The 23,381-nt window shown below is 39.6% G+C and overlaps 1 protein-coding gene across 1 annotated transcript; it reads left to right on the top strand.

Moving 5' to 3' along the window:
• Nucleotides 1–132: 132 nt before the first annotated feature.
• On the top strand, nucleotides 133–9,535 carry LOC139456254 (zinc finger protein 709-like). Its single transcript, XM_071237870.1, has 2 exons — nucleotides 133–215; nucleotides 2,143–9,535. The coding sequence occupies exon 2, from the start codon at nucleotides 2,265–2,267 to the stop codon at nucleotides 5,229–5,231; it is 2,967 nt and encodes a 988-aa protein (XP_071093971.1). The 5' UTR covers nucleotides 133–215; nucleotides 2,143–2,264; the 3' UTR covers nucleotides 5,232–9,535.
• The last annotated feature ends 13,846 nt before the right edge of the window (nucleotides 9,536–23,381 follow it).

Below are 23,381 nucleotides of genomic sequence, written 5' to 3'. Positions count from 1 at the left end.
ACAATTAATGTCACCGCAAATGGCTTCAAGCTCACGGTTATACGCTCATGGATATTTCGTTCACTGTGTTGTAGCTGTTTTATCCCTCAATGACTTGATTCGATTAGGATATTGACGCATGCGCACAGGAGACCCAGGACCAGTCGCGGAGAGCGCACGCGTCCTCACCGTTCGTTATTTTGTATTTCTTCCTTGTGCTGAGGTTTGCTATTTAGGTAAATATTTATACAGCCACAGTGAGCATTTATTCATAAAATGTATATGTACAACGTTAAAAACTGGACACGAATATTTCAGCGGTTCAAATGACCTGTTTAACAGTAATTGACTGGTCAAGAAACTGGGACGTTTCTGCCCCAGTGGTTCTTGGAAGGAGTAACGAGAGACTGTACGCAGAACTGCGTCTTTTTCTAACAACAGTAAGGTCGAACTGTCACTTCAGTAATTTCTCGAAAGCGACGTGATTAATTATGCCTGAGTTAGCCCTTATAGGATTTTTTTAAAACGAAAGCCGATAATGCTGTGTTTTGAAATTGTGTCAACTCGCCCAGTATTGCATAAACCACAAATGTGGTTACACAGCAATAGTATTACTAGATCTGGTAGAGGTGATTATGACTTTGGACTTTGTCATTTTATTGTGCTGTTTTAGAGAAAATGTCCCCTGACAAAAATGACCCCAGCCATTTAGGAGAACATTGCCCTAGCTACATAGGAGAACATGGCCCCAAATACAGTGAAAATGGTCACACTTATGTATTATTTTTTTTTTTTTTGAATTACAACAAATGAGTCTGTGGTATCCATTGTCGCATAAAAAAAACAGAGATCATGACACATACGACAGTGGCTTGTTAATAAAATATAATCACTAAGGATTTGTGTCTCCAAGATTAGGGGCCATTTTCTCCTGCACCCGCTCATGATAAATCACGGGATTATCTGGTCCAGACTCGACTATTTACAGACGGCCCTCATATAGCTGGAATATTGCTGAGTGCAGCGTTAAACAACAAACACACAAACAAACAAATCTGCTGCACCCTTTGTAAGGGAGATATTTGGACTTAGGGAATGTTCTGGTTTCATCATATATATAAAATATAACGAAAGATCCAAAAAAATAGAATGCATTAACTGTCTTTGAGTCATTATTGTTTCTGTTTTATCAGAAATAAAATATATCAAATACGACAGAAGAATCCACTGAGGCCTAGCTTAAATTGCAGTTGGTGTGTTGGTTTGTTAAAACAGACTTCATTATGTCCAGACTTGACAGAAAATTTAAAAGTATAACAGTTGCCTGACAATATGATTGTGTTTGTCCCTGTATCCCAGCAGGGAAAGTCCATCTCTTGACTTTGATTTTTAATCAGGTTTCAAATTGTAAGAAATCTTTTATATGATTAATAAGAATAGATTAATATTAGAATAGGACAAACACATTAACATGATATTTGAGACAGACTGTTTACAAGCTTCCATGATATACCCAAAACAAGGCTGATTGTGGCGTTATATAACATTCACTCACTCAAGACAACATCATGAACTTAAATGATAATATGTTTTACTTGTTACTCAACAATGGCTAATAACATTTAATAGTTAGGGTATTAGTTAACTATCAATGTGATAGTCATGATTATGTTTCTAGGTTGTAAACGTTTATTATTTTTCATTACTTTAAACTTTCCTCCCATGCTGAGACATGGCTGAAATATTGTTCAAAGTGGCATTAAGTCAAACTCACTCTGTCAATAGACCCGCGAAGATTCCGGGGTAGAATAGGTCTTCTGCAACCCATGCTTGCCATAAAAGGCGACTATGCTTGTCGTAAAAGGCGACTAACAGGATCGGGTGGTGAGGCTCGTTGACTTGGTTAATGCACGTCATCGGTCCCAATTGCGTGGATCGATGCTCATGATATTAATCACTGGATTGTCTGGTCCAGACTCGATTATTTACAGACCGCCGCCATATAGCTGGAATATTGCTGAGTGCGGCGTTAAACAACAAACCAACCAACCAACACTCTGTCAATATGATAATCATGGTCGTTTTCCTGGTATTTCTCCAATATGTTGGATTTTGTAATCAGATGAAGCCATGTTTTAGAAGTTATTTGACCTTCTTTTCCAGGTACTTCATGCTGAACTGTGGCTGTTCTAGATCACAACAGTTGTGACATTTTGCGTTCAATCCCAAATGCCTCAATTCAGAGATGGTTTCTCCGTTAGCACATTGATGCCAAATTGAACAACATGTCTTCCAATTCCATTCTCCTGTCCTCAACTCTCTACCGATGTGGCGTCTGCTTCAACTTGTTCTCATCCCAGGAGGAATGTTACAGTCACATTGTGACACATGAAGCCGGCAAGATAACAACTGAAGAAGATGCCCTAGCTAGCAAAGACGAAGAGACTAGCAAAGAAGGAGAGACTAGCAAAGAAGGAGAGACTAGCAAAGACAAAGAGACTTCTGTCTCTCAGCCTTTGGAAAATGTCATCCAGCAAGAAAAATCTGTTCCTGATTCTGAAGAAGGCGTTGACATTTCGGGACAAGTCATTCTGACTGAAGCGGATTCCCAAAAATTCATGGTCATGCTGGATGCAGGAATGCAAAATGAAAGTGATCATGTGAAAGAAAATGCATTGGAAGAAAAAGGGGATGGCGATGGTAAGAAAGGATCAGAAATAGTAACTGTCAGGAAAAATAATGCAGGGGAGATAACTTCAATTAAGGTTGGGAGAGTTGGAGAGGATGGTGGTGATGTTGAGAAAGATGTTGAGATGGTGACTCCATCTGAAGGTGGTGCTGGAGATCCAGAAGGTGGTGCTGGAGATCCAGATCCAGTTGAAGTGTGGGTTGGCAAAGTTGGGGACATGGTTCGGGGACGGCCTAGTCAAAATGAAGATCTTGATATTGCAGACATTTTGATCAACATCAAGCAAGAAAAGGTGGATTGTGAAAGTCCTGAAGAACGGGCAGCAATTCAGATTCTAGCAGAAGGTCGAGCTGAAGGTGGGATAAGTGACCTTACCCTTCTGGCGAGCCAGATTACCAAAAGTGAAAAAGTTGAGACACCGTTGTTGGTGTCAGCAGAGGGTGTAAGTAAAGATCCAACCCTCAGAACAAAGAAAAAGAAAAAGAAGAAAGGGCGCAAGATTAAAAAGGAGGCTTCCAAGGGTCTTGTTGTTAGAAGAAAAAAGAATGTCGAAAACGAAGGTGAAGATTTAGAAAATGCTCATGCATGCAAATATTGTGGGAAGAAGTATGCAATTTTGAAAAGTTTGAAGTATCATGAAAGAACGCACGACTCTGAGAACCTTCTGTATTGTGATATATGCAAGAAGGGTTTTGTGAAACCGTCTCAGCTAGCTAACCATAAGAAGAGTCACATTGCCCGCGAAGAGAGGCACAAGGATGACTTAAGAAGTTTCAAATGTAAATATTGTGAGAAGGAGTACAGGATTGAGAAGAGCTTGAAGCATCACGAGAAGGTCCATGAAGTTGGACATCGACACTGGTGCAGCATCTGTAACAAGAACTTCTTCAAACCCAGTGACCTGTCCCGACACAAGAAGGTTCACGAACCGCTGTCGAAGTGTTACATTTGTAACAAGCCTTTTCGAGATCCATCCAAATTGGAAATTCACGTTCGGAAGCACCCTGAGTTGATGCTTCTCGAGAGCAAAGGACAGCAGCGAGTTTCTAAGTCCAGTGTTTTACATTGTAAGTACTGTTACAAGAGATGCATCAGTTTCTCCCAGCTATGCAACCATGTCCGCACACACACAAAGGTCAGACCTTTCTCCTGTGACATATGTGCAAAAACTTTCAACCGAGTCAGCAACATGAGACTTCATAGAAAACTCCATTCTGGTTTAAAACCTTTTGAGTGTACAAAGTGTAAAATCAACTTTGCTGATTGGGCGAATCGGAACCGCCACATGAAAAAGTACCATGATTGTGCCGAAGCGCTTCCTGTGAATTACAAACCCAGAGCTTCGAAAGTCTCCGTCATGAAAGACCTACCACCAGCACCTAAATTTAAAGTGAAACGAGAGGCTTTGGTTGCTGAGGTTTTGAATGCGTACGAGGATTTGGATAGTCGATGTGGGGAAAGCAGTGTTGTAGACCTGAAGGGTAAAACGAAGAGCTTGGTTCAGTGTAAAACAGTGGAAGGAATTCCACAGCAGGTTCAAGAGATGATATCCTTCAGCGACAACCTGTCTGGTGTTCCTGTCAAAGTAGTTGCGAACTCAAGTGTCCAGAATACACCAGCTAGTTCGGAACAGGTGTATGTTGTGTTCGAGGACAATCCGTCAATATGCTACGTGCTTGAGTATGAAGGGGACAAAAATGCAGCCAAGGTTGAGGTCGATTCCATTCCAAGCGCGTCCACTTCGGTTGAGTCTGCGGGGAACGGCCTCGAGATGCTGGTGAACCAGAGTGAGGCCGTTCAGCTGCTGCCCACGATGTACGACCCCGGGAAGTCGACGGTGGAGATGGTGGAAGACATCTCTGTTGATCCAGTGGAAGAAGAGTCGGAGGAGGACCCCTCGCTGGATGATGCCAATTCCGATATTTCCAATAAATCAAATAATTATGTGGCAAAGGTACCGAAAGTACCACATCCAGTGATAAAGAAGGAAGAGGAAGAAAAGAGATTCTGTTGTGGTGTTTGTGGGTTGCGCTTCAAACACAGAGTGACTCTTCGATTTCATAACAAGAAGCATACAAAGGAGGGAGCCATATATTGCAAAATATGCAACGCTGAATTTTTCCGTAAATCCAGATTGAATGTTCACATGCGCGATCACACAGGAGAACGGCCATATAAGTGTCCGGAGTGTGAGAAGTCCTTCAAAGTGTCATACGATCTGACGGTTCATATGAGAACGCACACTGGCCAGGGCACTATCAAGTGTGATCACTGCGGCAAGGTGTTCTACACGAGGCGAGCCCTGAATGCCCACATGAGGAACCAGAGCAACGTGAAACCTTACTCATGTACGAGATGTGGCAAGCTGTTCAAGCGTTCTGACCAAAGGAGACGTCACATGCTCACCCATACCGGTTCCTTGCCGTTTAAGTGTCACTTGTGTGATCGCAGCTTTGGCGATTCCTCCAATAGGAAAAGACACGTTATCAAAGCCCATGGAAAGAATGCTCTCGAGACTCTACCCAAAGACAGAGTTTCCTTAACTAAAGGTTTAGAGAAGTGAGTTCGTTGGTCAACGTTCCATGTAGATGTTATCTGTTTTCGTCAGGACAATTCTTGGGAGTCTTCTGTCTGGTCGTCTTTTGTATAGGAAGAGTAGCAGACTTCTTGGATGAACTCTTTCCTTGATGAGAGTGCCATGATGTTCGTTAAATTATCTGCAATGATCCAATGTGGACGTCTCGTTTACAAAACGAGCATCAGGTCACAACAAATTAATTATTTCTTCTTCAGGATGTGGCTTGTCTGCTTTGGCAAATTTTCTTAACTTTAATAACACTAGTAAACATGGTAAAAGGCACATCATACTATACTTATACTTCAAAACAATTTCCAATATTGCATCAAGATGTAGATAAGTAAGCACTGTACGACCTTATTCAAAGATCACTGATAAATGAGACACTGTTATCATGGTTATTTCCATGATTGATCTGGCAGGGAAGTAAATACCTTGAAAATTAAAAAAAAAATCTCTGTTGTAACGGTAATTTGGAAAAATCTGTTGAAGAAGTAATTAATTTTTTTTGCCCTGAATCATGCTAAACAATCTGTGAGAGAGGAGATTGACCTAGAAACCTTGCATCACTTAGCATGTGGGGAACAAGGCGGACAGGAATTTGTATATTGTAACATATTTATGTATTGATTTTGCTTCCCTTACCCAGTCCAGGATCCGCTGATCAAGGGTACAAATCAGAGATTCAATCCGGTTATGATCCTTGGTTTGTAGACAAAGGATTTTAACATCTACGACCAATGTCACTGAGGGCTTTCCTCCAACATGCCCTAATTGCACAAATGCCGTTCAAAGTGGTGTTAAGCTTACTATTCAAGTATTGGCCAGGTAACTGCCTTGATCTTGTATGACAGCTTTGTAAGTGGCAGTTGTGGCTACCCTAGCGAAGTGACAGAACTTAAGCCTTGATTGAACCTGACAGTTAGTTAATTTTCTGTTACTATTGTTATGATAATATTTATATTTCTAAATATTGGTTACTGTACAGATGACGTTCATGGTTTACATGATAATTTTTAATTATATCAGTTCATGTTTTCTTCAACATCGTTCAAGTTCATTGTGTTCATTAGCTAACAGTAACAATACACATGGAAAGACGTCACGTGTTAATTCACACCCCTGCTAGTAAGTCTGCTAATAAGGTCAAAAAGATTTACCAGGCACCTTAAGCTATATCATATGATATAATATATGACATTGCATGATTAAATATTGATATGACAGTGTTCCAAAATAGGGATGTTCCTAGGGTCTTTGAGGTCTTTTGTGGTGCTTGAGGTCTTTGAGGTCTCGTGGTGGCCTTGAGGTCCTTGAGGCCTCCTGGGTTCCTTGAGGTCTTCTTGGGTCCTTGAGGTCTCCTGGTGGCCTGTGGTCTTTGAGGCCTTCTAGTGTCCTTGAGGCCTGGGGTCCTTGAGATCTGGGTCCTTGAGGTCTCTTGAGGTCTTCTCGTGTCGTTAAGATATTCTGGGTCCTAGTGGTCTTTTGGGATCCTTGAGGTCTTCTAGGGTCCATGCGTTCTTCTCCAGTAGTATTTGAATCAGTCAATCTTTAACTGTTAACATTAGTGTTATGACATTAGGAACCCTTGACGCTCATGCTTACTTTCAAACACAAGATCTTAGTCAGTGATAGAAATTGATATTAATTTTCCCTTGTCCACAGAAAGATTCTGCTTCAGAATTGCCATATACCTAATAGTCAAGTAGTAGCCCTGGGAAATGTCGCAAATCCTTCTGAAATTGGCCTCAGACTTGTGAACTTTGTTAATTTCGAATTCCTCTTTAAAATCTTCTATTATTCAAATTTCTTTTGTCATCATGTTAATTTCCTTACAAGGTGCAAATAATATTGTGTCATGATGTGTAATGTTGTTTAAGAATTGCCATGTCACCTGCACACCAACGCGTATCTTGCTTGCAGCTGTTGTCATGTTGGTCTGGTTTGGCCTGGTTAAGTCCGGGTTAGTTCCAGTTGGTTCTGGTTGGTCCTGGTTGTCGGTACAGTTAAACCTGGGTACTTCCACAGGGCTTGGATGGTGATACCACTGTTACAATATCTCGTCTAGGATATGATTGTCAAGATTTTCTTGATTCTGTTTTAGAAAAGGTATTCAGAGGACGAAACTTGTGGATATGGTGTTCTTTTGAAGATAGTTCTGCCGTATTGATGTACAGTATGGTGAAAGGACGCTGTTTAGAAAAGGGCTACTATTTGGTTAGAGTAAAAAAGATAGTATTTTATTCTTTTACAAATATTTTTGAAAAAAAACAACAAATGACTGAGAATAGTGTTTCTTAAGTCCATGATGTTTAATTGAAGTAGGTACAGAAGAATACAGAATCACCACTTGGAAATATGATATACTGCTCAAAAGAAGTTAAAGAACATCCTATTTCTTCAGGGGCAGTCGGGTAGCCCAGTGGTTTGCTCGTCACGACAAAGACCTGGGTTCGATTCCCGACATAGACCTGGGTTCGATTCCCGACATGGGTACAATGTATGAAGCCCATTTCTGGTGTCCCCCGCCGTGATATTGCTGGAATATTGCTAAAAGCGGCGTAAAACCATATTCACTCACTCACTCACTCCTATTTCTTCATATGACAATCGTTAATTTGCCATGACGGGTTGATCTGTAACTTCTTTTGAGTAGTATATGTGAGATAAAATAATAATATTCTCTGCCTTCCTTGCTTTTGGGGGCGGTGGGGTGGCCTAGTGGGTTAAAGCATTTGCTTATCACACCGAAGACCCGGGTTTGATTCCCCACATGGGTACAACGTGTGAAGCTCATTTCTGGTGTCCCCTGCCGTGATATTGCTGGAATGTTGCTAAAAGCGGAGTAAAACCCATCTCACTCACTCATTCACTCACTCCTTGCTTTTGATGAACCACATGTAAATGTTACAAGGTCTTGTCAGAAGATTAATGAAGCTGAAAAAACAAAAGGCTTATCATTTTCAGGGCGGGGTGATTGAGAACCTAATTAGTTTACACATTAACCTTATGGTACACATGCATTATACCGGACACCAATCCACCTTGTTTGTTTGATGCTACTAATAAAGTATTTTGTATCTACTTTGGTAATTAAACATTTCATTTTCTTACGAAAGCATTTAATTCAGGCAGTTGAGTGGGGGGGGCAAGCCACTCTGGACCATTTCAAACTATGTGTGAAGCCCATTTCTGGTGTCCCCTGCCGTGATATTGCATGAATATTGCTAAAAGCGGCGTAAAACCATACTCACTCACTCAAACCATGTTGCTTAAAATGATGTATATCCATCATGTTGTCCATAGATACAGTTTGTATTATTACTGGAATTTTGGCCCTGGGGGATGCTGGGTTGGAACTACTCCCCAGCAACCTGTGCTGGTCGTAAGAGGTGACTTAATGGATCAGGTGGTCAGGCTCATTGACTCGGTCTGTAATGTGTCATTTGGGGGATTCCGGGTTAGAAGAGGTCTTCAGCAACCCATGTTTGCCGTAACAGGCGACTATGCTTGTTGTAAGAGGTGACTTAATGGATCAGGTGGCCAGACTCATTGACTCGGTCTGTAATGTGTCATTTGGGGGATTCCGGGTTAGAATAGGTCTTCAGCAACCCATGCTTGCCGTAACAATCGACTATGCTTGTTGTAAGAGGTAACTTAATGGATCAGGTGGCCAGACTCATTGACTCGGTCTGTAATGTGTCATTTGGGGGATTCCGGGTTAGAATAGGTCTTCAGCAACCCATGCTTGCCGTTACAGGCGACTATGCTGGTCGTAAGAGGCGACTTAATGGATCAGGTGGTCAGGCTCATTGACTTGGTCGACAGCGTGTCATCGTACCCTAATGGCGAGGATTGTCACTGCATTGTCCTGGCTTGACTCGATTATTTACAGGCTGTCATCAATTTGGTTGTATTTGGAGGAAGTGGGGTCAAAACAGAATGGTTTTCTTATGTTTTTCCAGCTTGATTGAACTATTGACAAGGCTTGCGTACAGGGCCCCGTTCCACAAACTGATCGCAGAGCTACGATTCTTGTAAGTCTGTTAAATTATGTAGTTACGATCACCTTAGCGCTGAGATCGCTTTGTGTAATGGGGCCCAGAATTGTACAGTTTGTACATAGTAGCATATTGAGCACAAGCGCAGCATTATTGTATATAGCTTCCTCCTAATTAGCTGTCCCCTCACCTTGGTTACCATGGGTACTGCAAACAGCACTGTTGCCACATAAAGGTGTTGGCTTATATTTGGATTGTGCAGTTTTGAATTTTTGAAAAATAAATATGTTGAAATATGAATGAATTGTCTTGTCATGCATTGTATTTGAATGAAATTAAGATCAACAATGGCACTGAAATATTGCCTAATGTAAGAACATTTTGAACATGTTCAAAGGAAAGAAGACTAAATGATACTGAACAATAGAGGTGTAACGATACAGTGGGATCACGATACGATATATATTCTGATACTATGGGTTTTGATATAATTTCTATACCGATACAATACTTTCATAAGAGTGAGTGAGTGAGTTGGGTTTAACGCCGCTTTTAACAGTATTCCAGTTATATCACGGCTTGTCAGCTTCATGTGGGAGGAAAGCCCGAAGTGATGCAGGTCTCAGACGTTTACCACTTCGGTGAAACCCACGAGCACGGGTATGGTGCTGACAAACCTAGAAACATAATCGGGGCAAACCGGGATTCGAACCCACAATCATAGGTTTCTGGCGTGCCCAAGGGACGCAACTCTACACAGCGAATCGCGGCGCCTTAGACGACTGGGCCACCTGTGCCCTCTACTTTCATAAGAAATAGACCTGTGAAGATCCGAGGTAGAATAGGTCTGCAGCAATCCATTCTTGACGTAATAGGTGACTATGCTTGTTGTAAGAGGCGACTAACTGGGTCAGGCTCACTGACTTGGTTGATGCATGTCATTGATCCCAATTGCGCGGATCGATGCTCATGATGTCAATCACTGGGTTGTCTGGTCCAGACTCGATTTATTTTCATATTGCTGAGTGCAGCGTTAAACAACAAACAAACAAAAAAATCGTGAGAAATACTATAGAATCCATAAGGGAGCAACCATTTGATATTTTGGGAGTGGGGGCTGGGGCTTTGTATGAAGATTATATATATATTCAGCTACAGCTTTGAAACCAGATATTGTGTCTTCTTAAGACTAATATCTAAAGCATTATTAGTTTTTTCAAGAATTTTCAGAGACACTTTTTGTGCATAACCAACCCCTTGTCTGCTTATCAATAGTTTTCTCAAAAGTTTGGACACTCAATTACTTCATTAAAACAAATATAGAATAGGGTGGTCCTTGAGTCATATATTTGTGTTTTATTCAGTATTATTTTCTATACATTGAACATGTGTGTTTGGTAGATTTAGCATTTTTCTTGATCAAGGTTGTGTTTGCTCAGACCGATCAGCATTGTCAAATACTATTAATTGATTGGTGTATGTGGTCAAACTTGTCAGCCCCAGAACATGAACACTGCAATTGGCTATATTCCAGCTACCGTATTCGATGTGTTATATGCACCCTTAATTACGGGCAATTAAATTCTGGAGAAATATATCTGTCATGTATAATACGCACAAACTTCTCTTTTGTATCACTTCAGGCTGTCAGCATAACCCACGAAATTTACGATCTTTCAGCTCTTTCATTAAAATTATATTCTAATAAGAGCCCCCTATTTCTAATTTTGAGAGCGCCCTGGGTGCTTATTCTTGAATACGGTTCATGTTTGCGGCCTGGAAATAATCAAGTCAGGACCAAACGATACAGAGATCGATATTGTGAACAACGATCCACGCGGAAGGGTTCGAGGACACGCCATCATCCAAGTCACAGAGCATGACCACCCTATCCATTTGGTCACCCTCTTGACCAGCACAGGCTGTTAAGTACTCACTGAAATGAAAAAAACCTGTTTTTTCGATCTCAGATTTTAAATAAATGCAGTTAATATTCAAAATATATAAATATTCAAACAACTCAATTAGTACTAATTGGGCCTTGGCACAAATACAGCGTATCCAAGGTTTTTATGTCTTTTTACACTTAAAAGTGTGTAAATATATGAACAAAACAGACTATTGTGAAACTGAGCATAGCCAGGTGTTAGTAGATCAAGTTGAATGTCCATGACCTATGACACCTTGACGACAGGTGAAAACAGGTGCTTGAAACCCACATGTGAGCGGTAAGAGACTTGTGAGTGGCATTGTGGGATAGTGAAAATATCGTCAAAATATCAGAAGGTAAAAGTAACATATTCCCTTCTCAAACAACAACTTACATGTCATTATTATTATGTACAAAAACATAGCTGTTATTTTTATTGTTGTTTTGATAACTTTTTTCCAGGCTAATTTGCATAATGCCTATAGCCTGTTTCTGCCATGTCAATTTCGACTTAGTATTATTTTTGAATGTTGAAAGTGCCTGAAAATTACCTCCTGTAAAGTACATTTTGTATTGAGCACTGAGATAAAACCAGCAAATCCAGAGTAGTACTTTTCCAGTTGTTTTGTTATTTTGTATTTACATCTACGTGATGCTTTGTGTCGATTATTAAATCCAGCAAAACAGTTGTTTTTCATTTCCATGAGTACTTTAGTGACAAAGGTGGTAACCATGATATGATATTCCAGAGTCTCCATAGTCCAGGGCCTAGTTGCACAAAGCGATCTTAGCGCTAAGATGATCGTAACTCCTATGCTTTAACATAGGCTTACAAGAGTCGTAGCGCTAAGATCGCTTTGTGCAAGTGGGCCCAGGTGTTTCCAAATCTACGCAAACCTGCCAGGGACATATTCTGTTCCCCCAGCAGTGTATTGAGAAAACTCACACCATCACACATTTGATTATTTATTACAGAAACAGTTACAATTGGCATGACTGAATAAAGGAAAATAAGATCTCTCGTTTCTTGATACGACATTTAATTGATATGTACAAAGCCACCTCACTGACAACAGATTGCATAAGCTGCATGTATGTAGAGACTACACAGCACAGTCAACATGGCACAGTCAACACAGCAGTCAACACGGCACAGTCAACACGGCACAGTCAACACGGCACAGTCAACATGGCACAGTCAACATGGCACAGTCAACATGGCACAGTCAACATGGCACAGAGTGAGAGGAATCTGTAACACTGACACGTCAGACAGTCACAGCAATGGCTGGTTCACAGCCAAGGATACGTCTCTGGCTGATGGAGCCTCCCTCCATCAGTATCAATCATGGAGACAGAGGCATCATAATTTTATAATGTTCACAGCTCTGCCAACCCAAAATTCCCCAAAAGGTTGAATAAATTACTATTTCTTCCCCACAATTTTTATTTCTGAAATGTGAATTTCTTCTGAAGTGAGAAGGGAGGTAACTCCTTCTTACAGAACCAGTTCAAGTAGCTTGTTTTTTCAAGTCTGTTGTTTAATTTTACTTCAGAAACATATTTACAAAAGATAATATCAAAAGTAAAAAACAACAATTTTTTTTAATCTGAATAACCATAAACCAAAGAGAAAAAAACATTTTGGACAAAAAAAGGCAGGTTGACATGTGAGGGCATATTGAGACATTTAACATGTGACTACTCACTGATCATCAGTTTCAAATCATGAAAACAGGAAAAACTAAAAATACAAAATGAAAATCTGTAGAAACAGCTCCACGAATAAATTAATATCTCCTCCCATGCGGATGGCGCACACTTGAATTTGCGTGACAATATTGAAACATAGATTTATGCACTAATTACAGAGAGAATTTCAGGTTACACTTACAGGAACAATATTTTCCAACTCCAAACAACAATAGTTTCATGGCTACCAAATAATATACTGATGAAATAAATAGATAAAAACACATAGCAAAATTGCAGAAGAAAGATCCTGTCGTGATTGACATATACATACGCTTCTTGAATAAAATAAGCTGCATTGTAAATAGTAAATGATATTCAAAGTTCTGCTCCATCATAAGGCACCCCTTTTAGCCACGTGCTTTACAGGTTTTGTTACAGTGAATGGGTGAGTGAGTATGGTTTTACATCGCTTTTAGCAATATTCCAGCAATATCACAGCAGGGGACACCAGAAATGGGCTTCACACACTGTACCCATGTTGGGATTCGAATGCGGGTCATGACGAGCGAAAGCTTTAACCACTAGGCTATCCTACCGCCCCCTGATTTTGTTACAGTGTAAGCCTGTTTAAAAAATATAATAAAAAATATTGTGCGGGCGGGCAGTGTTTTTTCTTTTTTTGCTCGTTCAAACTAGTATGTAACCAAGTAAACAGTTGTGTACCATCAATCTGGGAAAGGGCCTCCCCACATAAAGAAGCATACAAGCTCCAACTGCCGCCTTTACCTATCACAAGGTGCACAGTAAAGCAGTGCACATGTAAAGGGAAGTAACAGCATGCTATATTGGATTTCCTTGTTCTTAACCCCCTCATTCATGTATGAAAAACTCGCCTTATGCACAGCGATATATACAGTATAAGGATTTTTTGTTTTTTAAATGACAAAAAAACAACCCCAAACGTGTGGTAGACTTTCTGACGATGAGGGCGGTGCCTGACAACAAACCAAGACTATTATATTTTTTAGCCTAAAAGCAATTCAATTTCTTTTTTAGTTTTCTGCTTCACTACAGGTCGGCTGGTATACAAAAATAAAAATGGTTGAATGTGGGAGGAGAGCCTGGAACACAGCTGTTGCTTTAAGCCATGCAAACCTGACAAATCAAGCAGAAAAACTGTTGTGCATCAATGCATCCAGAAGTCTCAGAAACAACAAACGTCAGAGGGTCCTTGTTCAGAAAATATTTTTTGGTGCAAAATACATTATCAGCCTTTTGGTGGGATAAAAAAAGAGAGCAAATTCTGGTGTCTTTTCCATTTCAACAAAATTTTCAGTCGGTGGATCTGTAAAGCAAGTCGAAAAAGAAGTGTGGCTTAGTGTACCCTTACTTTTTGCCCTCAGTATATACGTCAACAGGCATGTTACGCAAAAGTCAATACTCCAACCCCAATTCTCTTGTGTCCATGCCTGAAAATTCTGTGACTATCTGTGGAAACAAGGGTCTATATTGCTGTGCTGTGGGGTCAGGAGTAGACGTGAATTGGCTCCATTTGACGTTAAACTGTAATAAATATCTGATATTATTTGAAACTGGAGAAAAAGAATTTCAAACAATGCATCCAAAGTTTTTTAATGCATTTACAGGGGCGGTCGGGTAGCCTAGTGGTTAAAGCGTTGGCTCGTCACGCCAAAGACCCGGGTTCGATTCCCGACATGGGTACAATGTGTGAAGCCCATTTCTGGTGTCCCCCGCCGTGATATTGCTGGAATATTGCTAAAAGCGGCGTAAAACCATACTCACTCACTCACTAATGCATTTACAGTCTGCAACTTCATCCACAAGTAGGAAGCCCAAGTCTAGTAACATGCTGGTCGGTCTAGTAACCTCGGACATATTGGTCCTTACAATAACACAAAACTCCACTAAAAATAATGCTGTAGCTGATAGCCTTAAATGTAGCGGACACACACTGCAATTAGGAAACACTAGCGCTGAGAAAATACTGAAATACACCTTGTATTAAAAAAATAAATAACATATCTCATTAATTAATGTTGAAAGAGACTGCACCCAGTCTCTGCAGAGGAGGCACATGGCAAATCCACAGACGACAAAAAGATGAAGTCAGCATCAGTGTTTCCAGCTTATCATACACCCTGAGTCATGAGGAACACATTGCATAGCGGCATACCCTGTCGCCTCAGCCAGCGTCGATCGTCGTCAGCAGAGACTCATCTCCCACCTATCAGAGACATACAATCACATCTGTCCCTGCCTAACACAAAGGAGCAGCCAAAACTACTTTGGGGACAACTGGTTATCGCCTTATCTATTTGTTTGTTTATTTGTTGTTTAATGCCGCACTCAGCAATATTCCAGCTATATGACGGCGGTCTGTAAATAATCGTGTCTGGACCAGACAGTCCTGTGATTGACATCATGGGCATCGATCCACGCAATTGGGATATGATGACATGCATGAACAAAGTCAGCAAGCCTGACCTGACCACCCAATCCCGTTAGTCGCCTCTTACGACAAGCAAAGTCGCCTTTTATGGCAAGCATGGGTTGCTGAAGACCTATTTTACCCCGGATCTTCACAGGTATCATCTATTTACGACAGAAATCAAAGCCAAGCAGAAGCATATGGTTAATGACACATAAGACTTCTTATTTTATTACTGAACTTACAGAAAACATGTTCAAAATCATAAAGTCGCTGGTTGAAAGAAAAAGAAAGTTCGCAATGTTAACCTACATTACTGTTTGTGAGGTTGTGTTCTCAGCCTTAGGACATACCATGGATGGACGACATAAATTCTTTGGATGTTTTATTTTATAAGTTTCTGGTTTAAGCTGACTCAAAATTAAAACAAATGTAGAATATAATCAAATTTATTTTTACGTCCCAGTTTTTCGTAACCACAACTCCTAGATCAATATGAGAAGGGAAGTAACTCTTCAGTACAGCCAGACCAACGTCCTTTAAGAAATGACTCCAAAGTAATATATAAACTATAGTTGTCTGTCTATATCATCATATTGGCCACAAGATTGCATAAACAAGGGCATTAAAGCAACGAAACAAAAGCTAACTGAAATAAAACACAACTCTATACAAAAAAGCCTGAATTCTTCATAGAAGTATGAAAATTGAAATACAAAATAAATTAACATCACATAATTTGCATAATACACGGTCACATAAGATGTATTCTACAATACGAATTACAGCTGCTCACAGAGTGAGCGAGTGAATTAGGCTATATGCTGCTTTGAACAGTATTCCAGTTATATCATAGTCTGTCAGCTTCATGTGGGAGGAAAGCCCGAAGTGATGCATGTCTCAGACGTTTACCACTTCGGTGAAACCTACGAGCACAGGGAAACCTAGAAACATAATCAGGGCGAACCAGGATTCTAACTCACGATGTGTTTCTGGCATATCAAAGGGATGCAACTGCACAGCAAATTGCAGCGGCCTAGACGACTGGGCCACCCGTGCCCCCAAGTTGCTCACAGACCAATCTAGTGATGCTGTGTGCTTTTATTAAAAACTCTCAAGAAAAATGGTAATGAAAATCAACTTGTTCAACGTATTACCGCCACGGCATGACCTTTCATCTTCAAGAATCTGGATATATAATCACAAGGCCAAACCAGTTTAATTACCCGCTTTACTGATTATTTTCACAAAAAGGTGTGGAAACCTTTAAATACATTGATCAATGACTAAAGTTGTTTCTGCATTGTTCCTATTGCCATATTGTGTATGTAACACCACCTACAAAAAGGAGGTTAATAATGTTTGGGGTAACCTTTCACTAGCGCTCAAGACTTTCCTGGAAGAGATTCAATCTCATTAAAATCAGATCTTAGTTTTTGCTACCGATAAAGAAAACTGATAAGAAGAATATTCTGGAATGGCTTATAGATGGCCTAGATTGTATGGATATAATCATAAAACTGTCGTTTGGAATACCCTGTGTTAAATATTTCGTGGTTGCATGATTAGAAAACACATTCCGACTGTCACTTTCATGATCTGGTAAGCGACGCTCTGATTGGTTGGATGAAAGGTCGTTCTGACGTGACCCTTAATGGGATGTCCTCAGATCTTTGTTTAGCGACAGCGAGAACTAAGATCTGATTTTATTGAGATTGAGAAGAGATTGAGAAAACAAACACATTAAAACATAAAAAAAACCTCTGGCTTTGAAATAGGGTTTCAAAATATTGTAAAACTAATAATTAGATTGATCAGGCCCGATGTAGTGAAAACTGAAGTCAACGTACATCCTATACAAAAGAAACATGCTTCTAATACAAGTCAGATAGTACGGATTTGTTGCAATATGATACGTCTGAAACATTAGGTGATACAGGCTACCAGCATGACGAGATACATATATCTTTGACACTTGTTATATATAGGGGTCATATTCTTTCATCAAAGGGAATGACAAAGGAGAATTAGAAACCTGAAACTGAGTAAGCTTGTCATGTTAATGAACAACTTCTTGTTTACACACACTGACATGGTATATATGGGTGAGTGAGTGAGTGAGTGAGTGAGTATGGTTTTACGCCGCTTTTAGCAATATTCCAGCAATATCACGGCAGGGGACACCAGAAATGGGCTTCACACATTGTACCCATATCGGGAATCGAACCCGGGTCTTTGGCGTGACTAGCAAACGCTTTAACCACTAGGCTACCCTACCGCCCCTGGTATATATGAAGGTTATGACACTTATTTGTGCAATGAGTCCTGGGTAGGACTGGCTAAAAAGATTGATAATCATAAATATTAACGATTATCAATATGAAATTGTTGTCATCAATCATAACTCGTGAATAATGGCAATTGTCAAAGACGGCATGCAAGTGTTTTTATCATATCTCAAATGTCCACAATCTGTTGATTTTCTTCAGGGCATACTTCTTGAATATTTGCTTAAAGTTCCTTCTCCAATATTTATCGATAATTGATCGATTTTATGTTAGCGATTATCGACCTCTATGATCTACATCGATAGCCAACCGTAGTCCTGAGAGGTACCTTTTCTTTCAAAGATTTCTAAATTGCAAACTTTAAGGTAGGTCTTCAGTAGACAAAGACAACAAGGGTCTGACCAGTGGTATCATGTCAACATCTTATGGAGATTGAAATACTGCAGCAGGTACTGTAACATCATCCATCACTTGTGAGTAGACAGCTGCTTTGTGGTGTAGTGGCCTCTTTAATGAACAAATTTGCAGTTTGTGTCTCGGTCTTGTAGACTCTACTCACTGAGACTCTGATGTGTATTGGCCGTTTTTTAAAATATTACAAAACTGAGGAAATGCCACTCCTTGTGTGAACCCCTCATATATATTTGTTAGTTTCACTAATAGTGGTGGTTTGTTGTTTTACACTCAGCAATATTCCAGCTATATGACGGCAGTCTGTATATAAGAGTCTGGGCCAGATAGTCCTGTGATTGACATCATGAGCATCGATCCACGCAATTGGACACAATGACATGCATCAACCAAGTCAGCGAGCCCAACCACACAATACCGTTAGTTGCCTCTTACAACCAGCATAGTTGCCTGTTACGGCAAGCATGGGTTGGTGAAGACCTATTCTCTACCTGGATCTTAGACTCGTATCACTGCTACACCACACAGTGTCAGTGTTTTCATGGGTGATGGTGGGACATAGTATATACAAACCCGTGAAGTATTGACGAGGATACTGTACTGATGACCCACTGGTCAATGAAATGACTACATACATCTACAACAAAGGAATGTCTTTGGCTTACAAGCAAGGGACTTCCGTTGTGACTCAGCACACCACCGACAGGAACATACATGTTCTCAAATAGCAAATCTGCCTGAGTAAAGCTATATAATAGTAATTATTTGTTCAACTCATTTTCTTTGGTATGAGGTGAGGTACCAATTTCAAAATACCTTTATCAAGATTTAAGCCAATCACATCAAGAGTTCGGAATCTTGGTCATATAGTTACATGGAACCTACGAAGCAGCTGTCTAAGGACAGTTATAGGCCAAAAGAGGAATATCATTCCGTTGTTTTCTAATTGTCCTGTGAATTTGGTTTCCCATCAACAAAACATAGATCTATAATTTGCAAGATCATATTTTCACACAAAAAAACAGAACAAATAATTAATTGTTAAGCTTAAGGCTTATATATTGCACGACATACAACTTGCATACATATTCTAACTATATGGATTTATAGGAAATCACAGTCTCGACACAATCATCGGTAGAAAGCAAAATATACACCAGTTAACACAGGCAACCCCAGGTAAACACAGGTTAACATTTTGTGGAACACAAAAACTATTTAAAATTGGAATTAATTTATTTATATTTTTTCGATCTAGGTTTTGGACCAAAAATCTGTAAACCACTCCCAAAAATAAAGCCTGACCTTACGTCACTTTATACATGTAAATGTCCCCAGCAGTAATCGTGAAGGAGGCGTGGTTTCCAGATTAACAGGGTGTGGACTAATGAGGATTCACTGTCTAGTCATCATTATCACCTGATCTTAATGCAAAACATTCTTATCTCCTTATCTTAATACAAAACATTATCTCCTTATCTTAATACAAAACATCCTTATCTCTTTATCTTAATACAAAACATCTTTATCTCCTTATCTTAATACAAAACATCCTTATCGCCTTTTCTTAATACAAAACATCCTTATCTCCTTATCTTAATAAAAAACATCTTTATCTCCTTATCTTAATACAAAACATTATCTCCTTATCTTAATACAAAACATCCTTATCTCCTTATCTTAATACAAAACATCTTTATCTCAATACAAAACATCCTTATCGCCTTATCTTAATACAAAACATCCTTATCGCCTTACATTAATTAAGAAAAACATTCTTATCAACTTATCTGAATACCTCATGTGAAGATTTTAAGTAATGTCTGTTATAAATATAATATATCAATACTGGATTTCCCACTCATTCTGTGATCACGTGACAAAGGGCATGCTAAAGGACAAACTCAGTCAAACGCATGTCGAGTATACCATTGTGACATTTTGATTCGGATACGAAGTCTTCATCCCCGATTACCTGATGAGCAACACTAAGAAGCGTGGGAGATCTGGCACAGAGGAACAGGGGCTATTGCTTACTTCCAAAACAAAATTGTGGATGAACTTTAGGTGGAGAGGATCGTCGTGTTTTGAGCAAGGGATTAGCATGGGAAAAGCATAAACAAGTTTTGATAATGACCATGCACAGGACTGCTCTGAAGGGGAATGCATAAACATATGTCCTTATACAAACAATTAACATCATAAATACACATTCTTGCATACACATCGGACATGTTCTTGTATAATACACATAGTGCCATCATATTGTACGTCATCAACACAATGACTATATAACATATAATTCCACCAAATTCTGAATGACATATTCTGGTATAACGATGCCTAGCAAATTAGAACCATGCATGACAAAATGGCCCTTTCAGTGGCAAAATGAAACTGATTTACAACTGGACCTAGATTGCTGATATACACACACGATGGTTGCCAAAGAAAGGGTTAGACTAGCTAATGAGGGCATCACATTCATTATAATCAGATCCATTACTCTGATATGAAACTTCTCTACGGAAAGAACCTCCAAGGTGGTTGTGTCAGGTGAACCTTCTTGTCAGCCAATCAGAGTACAGGCTTCGAAATCTGTACAACTGATTGAAGCATTCAGACAAACATATCTGATTTCTGGATCTCGAAAACGAACATAATCGGGATGTTCTGAATGCAAAAAATAAAGCCTGTTACTATATTGTTGTGGATATTCCATACACCAAAAGGATGTACCACTGAGGGTTTATCTGTGTTCGGCGGCTGTTTTCTGAGGCCTAGATCAAAATTCATAATTGGGTGGTCAAAGTTCACTCTGGAACAACCTGCCGTGACATTTCATGGAGGTGTCCTGAGACCTTGATGCCCAGAGGTATGATATCGGAGTAAAGGATCGGACTTTAATGAGATTGTGAGGGCATAATATATACATCTATGATACACACAGGGTTGAGATTGGAATATGGACATGTGAAGTTTTGTTTATCATAATTATGTTATGGTCAAGGATTTTTGATAGCCAATTACATTTGTATCATTGGTCGGTCAACTTTTTGAGTAGCTCAATATTGCGTTACTTCATTTGGCATGACATCTTTTGCGTCAAAATGCTCTGTGTGTGAGTTTGCTTAACATCGCTTTGAACAGCATTTCAGTTCCATCACGTGTAAACTCAAAATGTGCCGAAGGGGCGAAATGATGCATGTCTCACTACTCTTAGACATTTACCACTTTGGTTAATGAGTGAGTGGTTACCATGGTTACTGTGCTTGTTTTAGCATATATTTCAACCGAATCATCATGTAAATTACGTTATGAAATTTCACGGATTTACCCTGGAATCTATTTTCATGTCCAGGGAAGGGAGTGAGTGAGTGAGTTGGGTTTAACGCCACTTTTAACAGTATTCCAGTTATATCACGTGTCAGCTTAATGTGGGAGGAAAGCCCGAAGTGATGCAGGTCTCACTACTCTTAGACATTTACCACTTTGGTTAATGAGTGAGTGGTTACCATGGTTACTGTGCTTGTTTTAGCATATATTTCAACCAAATCATCATGTAAATTACGTTATTAAATTTCACGGATTTACCCTGGAATCTATTTTCATGTCCAGGGAAGGGAGTGAGTGAGTGAGTTGGGTTTAACGCCACTTTTAACAGTATTCCAGTTATATCACGTGTCAGCTTAATGTGGGAGGAAAGCCCGAAGTGATGCAGGTTTCACTACTCTTAGACATTTACCACTTTGGTGAAACCCACGAGCATGGGTATGGTGGTGACAAACCTAGAAACATAGTCAGGGCAAACTGGGATTCAAACCCACTAATTCTGTAGTGAGTGAGTGAGTGAGTTTGATTTTACACCGCTTTTAGCAATATTCCAGCTATATCATGGCAGGGGACACCAGAAATGGGCTTCACACATTGTACCCATGTCGGGAATCGAACCCGGGTTTATGGCATGACAAGCGAACGCTTTAACCACTAGACTACCCGACCGCCCCCACTAATTCTGTACAAAGTGCAGGGAGTTTAGTGTTTTGACAGTTACAAGCATATGGTCTTACTTCTGAGAAGACTTCCGTAATAGTTACCTTAGCCATGTATGATTTATCGAGTTGAAGTTTTTCATTTTTCTAATTCTAAAATATACAGCAATGGAGCAAAAAAGATAAATTTGATCTATTTTTATAATATTTTCTGAATGTGGCTGATAGAACACTGCCAGTGTTCAATGGAGCCAGTGACTGGACCCCTTAGTGGAGAAACAAAAGCTAATTTTAAATACCGTATTCAACTTAATAATCACCCCGCTCTAATAAGTGCCCACAGTGATATTGGCTAGTGAACAATCCCAATTAGCACCCCTTCCGATTGATCAATGAACATAAGACTTATTTATTCGTGTATAATACGCACTCCTGTGTTACATGCACCCTTAATTATGGGTAATTAAATTCTGGAAAATATATCTGTCGTACCTTAACATTTCAGGGTGTCAGCATAAACCATGAAATTTACGATCTTTACACTGTTATTTTCACCAAAATAATATTCTAATAAGAACCCCCTATTTTTAATTTTGAGAGTGCCCTGGGCGCTTATTATGTTGAATACGGTAATGTGCATGACTCTTAGTATTTTGTAAGTTACATGTAAACTCATTTACGTTCTTGTCTTTAGAAGAGGATTGCGGTGACCAGAGACAAAATACAATGCATCAGATGTAATCATAATAATTATCCTCTTTGTGTGATTACTGAAACACACATAAACTTGGAGTTACCAACAAAGTGTTTGTGTGGTTTGCATCAAACTTGCTGAGACAGCTAGTAGCACGAGATAGACCTGGCAATGTTCTCCCTTCAGGAATACTGGTAAACTGAAAACTACATCTCGCTGCTTGTACGTTTGAGCTTGTTATTGAGAATAGGTGAGAATCATTGATCATAATAACATTGTTCCAACAATCGACAGTCATTTAGTACAACTTTTAACTTGATTAGAAATGGCAAGCTATTTATGATGAGTGTGATAATGTGAATTGATGAACACTTAAGATAAATATACACACAGTCTCCAAACTGCCTTGAGTAAAGTTGACCATCAGTGCATGATCAGTGCACACTAAATGCTGCAAATGTTCATCCCTTGGATCAGTGAGGTGGGAGTGACATATATAAACAGTGACCCTTAAAACAATGGTAATGCCACTTGCTCTACCTGGTTGACCAAGTACTTAGGGAAATTGAAAGAAACTGATTTTCCCCCAAGACATCATTTACAAAGATTTAGATATATACTTTGACCGGAAATATCTCCCCAGCAAATCTCGTCCATACCGTTGATATCAAGAAT

The sequence above is a fragment of the Haliotis cracherodii genome, unplaced genomic scaffold, assembly GCF_022045235.1.
Source record: "Haliotis cracherodii isolate W230 unplaced genomic scaffold, xgHalCrac1.p SCAF_11, whole genome shotgun sequence".
Lineage (NCBI taxonomy): Eukaryota > Metazoa > Mollusca > Gastropoda > Lepetellida > Haliotidae > Haliotis > Haliotis cracherodii.
Note: the sequence above shows the minus strand (reverse complement) of the source record. Positions and strands in the feature narration are given on the sequence as shown.

Excerpts from the sequence above, each read along its gene's own strand:
- LOC139456254 (XM_071237870.1), top strand. The coding sequence starts at position 2,265 with ATGTCTTCCAATTCCATTCTCCTGTCCTCAACTCTCTACCGATGTGGC.